The sequence below is a fragment of the Rhinoraja longicauda genome, chromosome 29, assembly GCF_053455715.1.
Source record: "Rhinoraja longicauda isolate Sanriku21f chromosome 29, sRhiLon1.1, whole genome shotgun sequence".
Lineage (NCBI taxonomy): Eukaryota > Metazoa > Chordata > Chondrichthyes > Rajiformes > Arhynchobatidae > Rhinoraja > Rhinoraja longicauda.
The window spans coordinates 12,548,749-12,559,852 of record NC_135981.1 but is presented as its reverse complement, the minus strand read 5'-3'; the positions used below and the strand labels follow the sequence as shown (position 1 = coordinate 12,559,852).

The 11,104-nt window shown below is 44.6% G+C and overlaps 1 protein-coding gene across 2 annotated transcripts; it reads left to right on the top strand.

Annotated features, from left to right (window-relative positions):
• The first annotated feature begins 416 nt into the window (after nt 1–416).
• dnaaf19 (dynein axonemal assembly factor 19) lies at nt 417–9,826 on the top strand. 2 transcript variants are annotated; one of them, XM_078424767.1, is made up of 4 exons: nt 417–799; nt 2,996–3,147; nt 5,397–5,526; nt 7,192–9,826. In XM_078424767.1, exons 2-4 carry the CDS (start codon nt 3,005–3,007, stop codon nt 7,648–7,650), a joined length of 732 nt encoding a protein of 243 aa, XP_078280893.1. In that variant the 5' UTR covers nt 417–799; nt 2,996–3,004; the 3' UTR covers nt 7,651–9,826. The 2 variants fall into 2 exon arrangements, with proteins under 2 accessions (XP_078280893.1, XP_078280894.1); XM_078424768.1 differs by lacking the exon at nt 417–799 and adding an exon at nt 1,900–2,021.
• The last annotated feature ends 1,278 nt before the right edge of the window (nt 9,827–11,104 follow it).

The window sequence follows — 11,104 nt, the reverse complement described above, 5'->3', positions numbered from 1 at the left end:
TTGTTACAGTTGTACTAGACATTAGTGAGGCCACATTTGGCATTGTTTTCATTTATAGCCCTGCAAAAGGACTGATTTTGTTAAGCTGGAAAGAGTGGAGAGAAGATTTACAAAGATGGTGCCAGGACTTGGTCTGAGCTAAAGGGTATGGTGGAGGAGGCAAGGCCCGGCCCAGCGGCAGGGACCGACTGCGGCCGCCTCAGGGCAGCTAACAACGGAGAAGCGCAGCCTTACTTGCCTCTGGTGCCTGAGTCGCGTCAGCGGCGGCAGACCACTCCACTCAACCACCAGGCTATCTACAGGCAAACAAGGGGCTCAGTGCCCACTCCGCAGCCGGAGCCCAGGCCTCGGGCCGCGGGCTATCAAGCCCCTCCTCTCCGGCATGCTCAGCGGCGGCGGCCGCCGGGCTGTGTCACGTGGCAGCAGGCCCATTGTCAAGGCAACGACGCGCGCGGCCCGGTAAAGGGGGCGGGGCCCGTCCCCTAGTAACGCCAACCACCCCGCGGTACTGCCGGCCGAGCGGAGCCGAACCGAACCCGGCCCCTAGCAACGCCAACCACCCCGCGGTACTGCCGGCCGAGTGGAGAACCCGGCCCCTAGCAACGCCACCACCCCGCGGTACTGTTGGCCGAGCGGAGCCGGACCGAACCCGGCCCCTAGCAACGCCAACCACCCCGCGGTACTGCCGGCCGAGTGGAGAACCCGGCCCCTAGCAACGCCACCACCCCGCGGTACTGTTGGCCGAGCGGAGCCGGACCCGGACTCGGACTCAAGCAACGCCAACCGCTTGCACCCAGCGGTATGAATATTGCCTTTTCTAACTTCAAGTGACTGTGACTCTCTCTCTCTGTGACTCTCTCTCTCTGTGACTCTCTCTCTCTGTGACTCTCTCTCTCTGTGACTCTCTCTCTCTGTGACTCTCTCTCTCTGTGACTCTCTCTCTCTGTGACTCTCTCTCTCTGTGACTCTCTCTCTCTGTGACTCTCTCTCTCTGTGACTCTCTCTCTCTGTGACTCTCTCTCTCTGTGACTCTCTCTCTCTGTGACTCTCTCTCTCTCTGTGACTCTCTCTCTCTCTGTGACTCTCTCTCTCTCTGTGACTCTCTCTCTCTCTGTGACTCTCTCTCTCTCTGTGACTCTCTCTCTCTCTGTGACTCTCTCTCTCTCTGTGACTCTCTCTCTCTGTGACTCACTCTCTCTCTCTCTGTGACTCACTCTCTCTCTCTCTGTGACTCACTCTCTCTCTCTCTGTGACTCACTCTCTCTCTCTCTGTGACTCACTCTCTCTCTCTGTGACTCTCTCTCTCTGTGACTCTCTCTCTCTGTGACTCTCTCTCTCTGTGACTCTCTCTCTCTGTGACTCTCTCTCTCTCTGTGACTCTCTCTCTCTCTGTGACTCTCTCTCTCTCTGTGACTCTCTCTCTCTCTGTGACTCTCTCTCTCTCTGTGACTCTCTCTCTCTCTGTGACTCTCTCTCTCTCTGTGACTCTCTCTCTCTCTGTGACTCTCTCTCTCTCTTTCTCTATCCCTCCCTCCTTCCCAGTTCTCCGACCAGTCTGACTCTCCTCATTTACATTTTATATCTGTTTGCTTTGTTGTCTCCTTCTTCCAGCTAACAATGATCTATTTTCATTTTCCTTGAGCCGCATCCCATGGCTTTTTGCCTCGTTTCGCACCTTCTCCTTCCTTATCTCTCTGCCTCTCCCTCTCCCCTGACCCCGTCTGAAGAAGGGCCTCGACCCGAAACGTCACCCATTCCTTCTCTCCAGTGTGATGCTGCCTGTCCCGCTGAGTTACTCCAGCATTTTGTGTCTGCCCCCGCGTTACTGTCGGCCGAGCCGAGCCCAGGGGCCTACCATAGCAACGCCAACCGCCCCCCCCCCCCCCGTGTGGAGCCGAGCCTGGCGATGCAGGGGCTGGGCCCGGACCTTAGCAACGCCAACCACCTCGCGTTGCTGCCGGCCGAGCCCAGTGGATCGGGCCGGTGCCGGGACCACCAGGGGTGCGGCGGGCAGGGGCACTGTACGTTGGATTGTATACACTGGAATTTAGAAGGATGAGAGGGGATCTTATCGAAACATATAAGATTATTAAGGGGTTGGACACGTTAGAGGCAGGAAACATGTTTCCAATGTTGGGGGGAGTCCAGAACCAGGGGCCACAGTTTAAGAATAAGGGGTAGGCCATTTAGAACTGAGATGAGGAAAAACTTTTTCAGTCAGAGAGTTGTGAATCTGTGGAATTCTCTGCCTCAGAAGGCAGTGGAGGCCAATTCTCTGAATGCTTTCAAGAGAGAGCTAGATAGAGTTCTTAAGGATAGCGGAGTCAGGGGGTATGGGGAGAAGGCAGGAATGGGGTACTGATTGAGAATGATCAGCCATGATCACATTGAATGGTGATGCTGGCTCAAAGGGCTGAATGGCCTACTCCAGCACCTATTGTCTATTGTCTGTTGGATGGGTTTGGGGGGCTTTGGCAGATCGGGCCGATGAGAGCGGAGGGCACGGGTCACGGGGGATGGGGCCGAGAGGAAGCGTCCTAGTACCCAGGGGACTGCCTCGGGCTAGAGCGTACAGTTGTACTCGTAGAAACAGACACTTCAGTCCATCGAGTCCATGCCTTGTTGCCCATCTACAGTTATCCCGTTGCCCCGCATTAACTCCGTATGCTTCTGACTGTGCCTTGACTATGCAAGTGCCTATCCAACTGTCCAACCATCTGCTATGGGGGCGTTTCCATCCAACCAACCTCCCATCTGTAACCTCCCCCTTCCATCTTCACCACCCCCATCTACTACCCTCCATCTGTAACCCCCCATCTGTACTCTCCCATCTGTACCCTCATCTGTAACCCCCCCATCTGTAACCCCCTCCCATCCGAAACGCCCCCATCTGTAATCACCCCCCCCCCCCATCTGTACCACCTCCCAACTCTCTCTCCCCCCCCCCCCCCCCACTATCTGTACGTTAACAATCAAATCTCTTTCTGTTTTCAAGTCGGTACAAATGGAAGAAAGTGAGACCCTCGATTTTCAGGCTCTGGAACGGGAGTTACAAATAGCCTTGACACTTGATGAGAAACATAAACGAGAAAATGATGCCAAGTTTAGGGCTATTCATCAGAAAGTTGGATCATATGAAGAATTTAGGTAATGATAAATCTACCAAAGAAATTTGCATTCAGATGTTGTAGGTACTCATATATTGGGAAGTTTACATCTTTTGTGAAGGACATTCATTTCACAACTAACAGTGATTTAGGATTGGTTCAGGGCAGCACTGTAAGTGTTTGAGACTAAGAACTGCAGGATTGAGAAGCAAAATTAATCTCATGCAGAAAATGGAAATAAAAGATTGAATTGAGAGCAAGGAAAAAATAGAGAAGCGAAATCAAATGCAAAAGTTTAAAGTTTGAAATTTCAGAAGTCTTTAAGAAAAATGTACTTCCAGTTGTAATATGATCCCAATTTAAATTGTTCTCACGGGGCAGAGATTAATTGGGATTACATTTACATTACCTTATTTAGAGTCCTTGCACTGTTATGCATGAGATCTGCTTTCCCGTAATTAGTTTAAATTAACAAGCAAATCTAACATGTTTGTAAAACTAACAGTGGGCAAAATGCACAATGCTTTCTTTGTGAAGTAAATAGCAGAATGGCATAAATCAGACAGCATGTTCTGGGATTTAAAGCTGGTGGTGTGACCCCTCTTACCTTAGACTTTCTGCCTATTTGCCGATTAATTAATTTGTGTCATTAACATGCAATTACTTTTCAAGAAAGAGTCAGCCCAGTAATTAGAAAAATCTTGTTCTGAAGCTCCTTTGTGCAGCTCCATTGAGTAGCAATGGATGCAGATAGAATTGGCATCAGACAGTCAAAGTCTGTCACCGAGGCTTTTGTAGGTTGATATTTTCAATATTTTAACAAATCCAAGCAGTATTTGATGTTGTCTATCACTTCACACATTTGATATTTTGCTTTCTACCCTCACTTTAAAATTATTTGTGTCTGTTCTGTGCCAGAAACATCACCAAATGACGCCATTACTGACAACCTGAGGCAGATTCTATTTTTTTAATTTGGAAAAAAAATTGTTAATAGAACTCTTAGCTTGATTAAAAGCTCCCTAATGCTTTTTTACATTTGGTGTGGAATTCAGTGGGTGTGATACATAGAAAATTATAAGATTGATTGAAATTCTATATTCTGGCATGCTTTGGACTTGCCTGATGCTGGACTGTAGAAATTGCCCCAGAGCATCTTCCTCATCTTGCTCATCTTCCTCTGAGCAAGGACAACTGTTCTTTTTAAATATAGACACTCTCCAGGTCATGTAAAGGTTCCAAAAACTGTCTGTAACCTAAGTTTCTGTCATTTGAAAATGCTGTTAATTGAGTTTACCGTTGGCTGAGATTTCAAAAGCTGCACTGGTAGGTTAATTAGCACAGGTTAATACAGATCTTAGTTAATTTTAGATCCTAGTTAGATCTTAGTTAGAATGAGTTACTTAATATACGATATAAATATTGGAACTAATTAATACAGAACTTTATTCACTCCCGGAGGGAAATTGGTCTGCCAACTGTCACAACACACAACAAGGTACACGAAAACTTGAAATTAAAAGTGAAAAAAAAGAAAAAGACAAGCGACTGTTGGCTGGCTGTCGTGTGTACACAGCGCCTTAACCTGAACGAACGAACGAACAAACAAACAAATGAACGGAGGCTTATCCCTTGGGCAGAGAATTCTAAAACTAGAGTGCCCCCACACCAGGTCCCCCTTTGATCTCTCACCGTCCCTCACGGTGGTCTCCCCACGCCGGGTCCTCCATTGTTCTTCACAGCGGTCCCCCCATGCCAGGTCCTCCATTGTTCTTCACGGCGGGTCCCCATTGTTTTCCCCTCCCCCCTCACGCTCATCAACTGCTGATCGCAGGATGATCGCGAGGACCACCACTGCCGAGTCTCCTGCCGCCGAGGCTCCCACCACATCTGAGGCTCTCATCCCTGCTGCCACTGCTGCTGAGGCTTCTTCGGCCCTGACAAGCCTCGCCACCCGGCTTCTCCTCAGTCCCCTGGGAGGCCTGTGGGGCGAGTTGGGCCTACCGGGGCGCATTCCAGTCAGCGGCGCAGTTGTTCGGCGGGTGGATTGGGCCCACTCAGCTCGCCGGGACACACCCGCCGCGCGCGTGGCTTGCCGCGAGACTATACATTCAAAACATGCCGGTCCACAGAACTCCGTATTAGAGAATTTCAACGTGTAATTCCTATTTAATTTCATGTCTTTCCTTTTAACTTTGCTTGCCATGGGAAAATTTTAGAAGTTCATAGAGATGGAAATGTGATGAAATGCAGTGAGTAAATCCTATTTTACCACTTTAAATTCTGTAGGGATATTGTGCTAGCTTCACATCTCAAGCCCCTGGAATTGCGAGACAAGTTGGGAGCAAGGAATCAACCCTGGAATTCACGTGCCGGGGTAAAAAGTGCAAAGGCCAGTGTTCCAGTGGGATTATCCAAGGTCAGTATTCAATACCAGAATAAGGAGATTCTGGTGCATTGAGACAATGACATTATCATCCTTAGAATCCTGCAATAATTAATCCAGTTAAAATATTTATCAGGATTAAGAGATTTGGAAGGGCAGTTAGCAATAACATTTATCTGGTGGGAAAGTCTAAAACAAGAAAGCAAAATTTAAAATTAGTGCTGGATTATTCTAGACTAACAGTAAAAACAAATTCTTCTTGTAGAGGGTAATGAAAGGTTCAAGTACTCTTCCACAAAAAGCTGGTGAGGCTGTGGGATCACCTGGAAATATTGGGACTAAGGTCAATATTAATGTTGAAGGGTATGTGCCTGGATGTTCATTTGTAGTTGGTAGGGCCAAATACAGTATGTAGTCATGTTAGCACATGCGAGGAGAGACTGATGTGGAATGTTAATAATGGCATGTACATGTAGGGCCAAATGACTATTTCGACAAATACCATATATGACAATATAAAAATGTTATATGGGAAATGGTTTTAACTGCCCTGCCACTTATATGGTCATTTTAGATAAATAACTTTTAAGGAGTATTACTGCCGTTTCTAAGCCTCTTTTTTGATAATCTTTCCCTTTGTTTTCTCTGTAGTACATCACATTACAGCCATATTCTTTATGTTTTTCCTGATCATTGTGATCTTCCTCACAAGATGGTGCAAGAGAATTATGAGGAAGGTCGTTCAGCCAATCAACATTCAAAATTCCTGAGATACAGTGATAAATTCAAAGCTGATAAATGCTCCTTAACTGATTTCTAGACCTCTCTCAGTAGCCATGAATGGATCACTCTCTCTGTTAAGTATTTCCTAATACATCTTGTGTAGGAAGGAACTGCAGATGCTAGACACAAAATACTGGAGAAACTCAGCCAGTCAGGCAGTATTTCTGGAGAAAAGGAATATGTGACATTTCGGGACAGGACTCTTCTTTGGGACAGGACTCTTCAGGACTGCCTCCAGCCTCCCATAATTTCTATGTTCTATATAGAATCTATGTTCCCATAGTTTCCAATTCCATCTTCCCCCAAACCTGCTATGGGAGGGATGCTAGGGTTGTCTCCTGTAATGGAGATCCCCAACAGTGTACAGTAATCCTCTAATCCCTGTTAAATGCTAGTTACTGGGCCGCATAAGGGACATGCCAGTTCAGGTAGGTAGTAAATCCAAGTGCAATAGAGCTCAATTCTTATTAACATCAGTTTGTTGTTTGCATGTTCATCCATTCCCTACATCACTAGGCTCAGAGTATTTCCCCCTTCATTTCCTGCCACTGAGGCAATCACTGTTTATATATCCATTAACATCATTGCAAGATTTTTAGATACCTAATGTTAAGGTTAAAGACTCCTGTTACTCAAAAGACAACTGCAGTAGAGCTCCATTGACACTACCTTAGTGCACTGCTTCATTCTCAAAAGTATAGCTGTGTTGATTTAACAAATGCTGTGCATGTCACCTCCATGAGTGTTCTGCTTTTTGTTTTCTGTTACGAACCCATGTCCCCACAGAATGGGGTTGAGACTGGTTGGGCTTGACTGGCCTTGTCATTAAAACAACATTGTTTGAAAACATTGTATTTTAATTCATTTTGCTTCACAATGAAGACCGTTACAATGCTAATTCTTTCCAAATCACAGCACACAGATTCGCAGCCTCAGACCTCAGCGGAGTTTAACCGTGACTGGAGAAGATACTATTGTACAGGACCAGAGAAATATGCCTTCCTTCTCACCTTAGGCGCCCAGCTCTTAGAAAGTATCTTCTGTGCCGAAATAGGATTTGGACTCCTTGGTGAATTCCTAGTCATACTTTGTAATCATTTCCAACCAGAAGATGCTCAAGCAATTTATTGGATTCTGCTGCACCTTTCTCAGACTCAACGGTTTGGCCTGAGTGTGGATTTCCTGAGCAGCAGCGAGAGGGAGAATGGCCAAAGGCTGTTTCAGATGCTGGAACAGAAGCTGGGTGTACCGTTGCAGCAAGGAAGTGAGGCAGAACTGGATCCCGAGGGGACTGCACAAGAGGCATGTGTTCCTGAGGAGACAGTCAATGTGACAGCAATGCAGCAATTGATGAAATCATACAGGTTTACCTAGTCCATTCTTTATATCTGCACTACTCTACCCCCTTTCATGCTATTGTTAATTTCCCTGCACGTCTCACAGTACAAAATATGATTTTCTTTTCTAAATGGGAATGTAAATATAAGGACCATATATGAAAACAGCAGCAAGTGCAGGCAACGTGACTCTTCAGGCTCGTTATCCCTTTCAATAAGATGATGACTGAATTTAAAATACGACCCTATTTTCTTATTGTACCCCTGTACCCCTAAAACAAAGCATCTCACTGTGTCTCATTGTGACTTGTCACATGTGACAATAAAAGTATTTAATCTGATCTCTCTTCGTATTTTTCGTGTCCATAATCTGTGACCTTGATTTTAAATAGAATAAATTGAGCATTAATCATCCAAGCTAAAAAATTCCCCCAAAAATGTTATTTTTGATTTATTAATTCCCCTGTGGTCCATTCAGAGCAGTTGAGCTCCATTGCACCTGGATTTATCAGCTATCTGAACGAGCATGTCCCTCTGGAATGTACAGATTTGAAACAAATTTGATTTGAGACAAATGCAATAACCACAATCCATTTGTGTTAATATCAGTTTCCAAGTTGCCATTTACAGTGTGCTAAATGCTCTTTATTTCAGGTTGTCTGTTTTCAGTTAATTTGTGCATCTGGTTTATTGGCTCAAATTAAATCAATTGAATCACTTTTTAAAATCATTGCCCATGGCATCATACAGCACACAAATAGGCATTCAGTCCAACTCGCCTAGACCAATCAACTTGCCTACACGAGTTAGTCACACTTGCCTGCACATGCGTCATATTCCTCCAAACCTTTCCTGTCCATGTACCCGTCCAACACTTCAAAATGTATTCATTATACTTGCTTCTACCACTTCCTTTGGCAGGTCGCCCCGTATACATTTGTAAAAGATGTTGCTCCTTAAATCCCCTTTAAGTTTTTTCCATCTCACCTTAAACCTACGCCCTCTAGTTTTAGACTCCCCTACACTGGGGAAAAGAATTTATAAACACCTATAAGGTCTCCCAACAGCAGCCAATACTCCAGGGAAAAAGGACCCAGCATATCCAGCCTCCCCTTATAAATCAAACGTTCCAGACCTAGTAACCCCATTGACGTTTTAAAAAACTTTGGAATATGCTGATGTATTAAAAAAATTAGCCCAACTTCAGGTGCCGCTAGGCCAATTGTATATTTGAAACAATTTGTTTTTTTTGCTGCTGTTTCAGTGTTCCTTATGACAAGCTACAATGTATATGTAGCGGACCTTTCTATGACAGGTGTTATTGAACTGATTTTAATTTTTAATACTACCTTTATAGACCAGCCATTGAACTTTACAGGAAATTGTGTTTGAACCAACATTCCTGCTCCATGAGATATAGACTGTAACGTTAAATGGTGGGCACATTACATCAGGCCGATGCTTGTTTTCTGAGGTTGGGTAATGTCTTCATTATTTTGTAGGTATATGGACTCTTTCCTGGCAGCGATACTAGCATTCCATGGTCATTCCATGCTGTCTGCTGGGACTAGGAAAAAATAATTCAAATAAGGAATGTAAAATGTTTATCGGGATTTCTATTTCCCTTCCACTATGTTTCTAGAACATTTTGCATATCAATTGGTGAACCTGCTGATGACATTGGTTACAGAGGATCCCTCATAATGTGCACAGTTTGGACAGTCTGTGGCAAATACACCTGCCTGTATGTTAAATTCCAGTTTTTGCCTCCCTGTTCAGGGTTTAGTATCCACCTCCATATCCCTTTCAGGCTCCAATTCCTAGTCACCCTCAAAGCCCTAGCATCCACTGTTCCAGACCTAATTTAGCGGAAACTCTTTGGGTGGGGATATAAACATATAATCCCAACTAAGGGAGGATCAAATGCATCAACCTTCATCCAGGCAATCTATGCTAAAGATCCAAATGCAGTTTGGGGGATGATTCTGCTATCTTTGCGAAAGTGGCCTTTAGAAGGATGAATGTCAGATATTGAATGTCTTGCTAGTCTGTGTCTGAATTAAGGATATATATATATGTATTGCTAATGTGTTCTCGTCAACAGAATACGCGACCCCTTCGATAGGCTCTTTATGACTATCAGATGTTATGCTGTTATCTTTACGTTGTCAAACTTTTCTGCTTTAGAATATATATATAAAAACAAATAAAAAGATTACTTTCATGATATTCTTGTTGTGAAATTTTTCCACCGGTTGTTTGCCTTGAAAATGAGATTTATTTCCCCTCTTCAGGAACTCATTGGGTTACTTAAACTTCAGGCAATGAAAAGAGAACATGGTTCACAATACCCTTGAAGTTGAAAGTTAGTTCAAAAACTTTAGCATCAAAAGACAATATTTAAATTGCTTTTTCCTGATTGCAGGTTCTGTGGTTTCTGTGTGGTCAGTGGATGCTGAATAAAGGATTGTTTGAGCAATTTCTACGTCCAGACCAGTAGGAAATTCTTCAAGCTTAGCCTGCTCACAGCACAGAGGAGCCTTTTGCACATTTTAAGCTAGATTTGAAGGCAGGCCCCAGGGATAAAGAGTTAGTACCTAATTCACATTAGTGTATATCATGCATTGGTGCCACATTCTATACCAATACAGAACTTGAAAATGCCATTAGTTTTGTTGCCATTTTCCACATTTCTCTCACATTAACATAGTCCATCTCTTACGCCGTCCTTTTCATTCTGGTTCCATCTCAAGGGATGGACTGGCTACTACCATCTTTTATAAGCCACAGATTCCAAAGCTACTTTGATTATCCTCTTGTTCTGCCACCTGTAAAAATGCCATCCCTTTTTCTCAGATACTTAATTTCCATTGTATTTACTCTAATGATGAGGCACCCACTCTGTTGCCTCTGAAATGTCCCTCTTCCTGAAACATGGGTCGTCCTCGGTCATCGTGATGGGGGCTCTCAACTGCATTTCATTGACTTCGTACATGTCTGCTCTCACTCCTCTCTCCCAGGACAGGACAATAATAGATGTCCTCCGATGCCCACCTTCCATTCCACCAGCCTCCACATTCAACATATTATCCTTCGTAATTTCCTCCAATTCATAAAATGATTCCACTGCAGGTCACATCTTCCTTGCTCTTCCTGTTTTTGCATTTCACAGGGGCTAACCACTTTTTGATTCCTTAGTCCATCCCAACCATCCACCCCCAATCCTATGGCACATTTTCTGGGAGAGATGCAATCCATTTCCATTCTTTCCTTCCCACCACCATATTCAATCCAAGTGAAGCAGATGGCATTCACAATGTGGTCCCTTCTACATTGGATGAACCAAATGTAAATTGGGTGGTCCTTTTGCAGAACACTTGGCTATCTGACTATCCTGTTGCATGACACTTTAATTTTCAATCCTATTCTTATTCTGACTGTCTATCCGTGTCTTTCCCCACTGCCATACTGAGATCCAACATAAAGTAGGG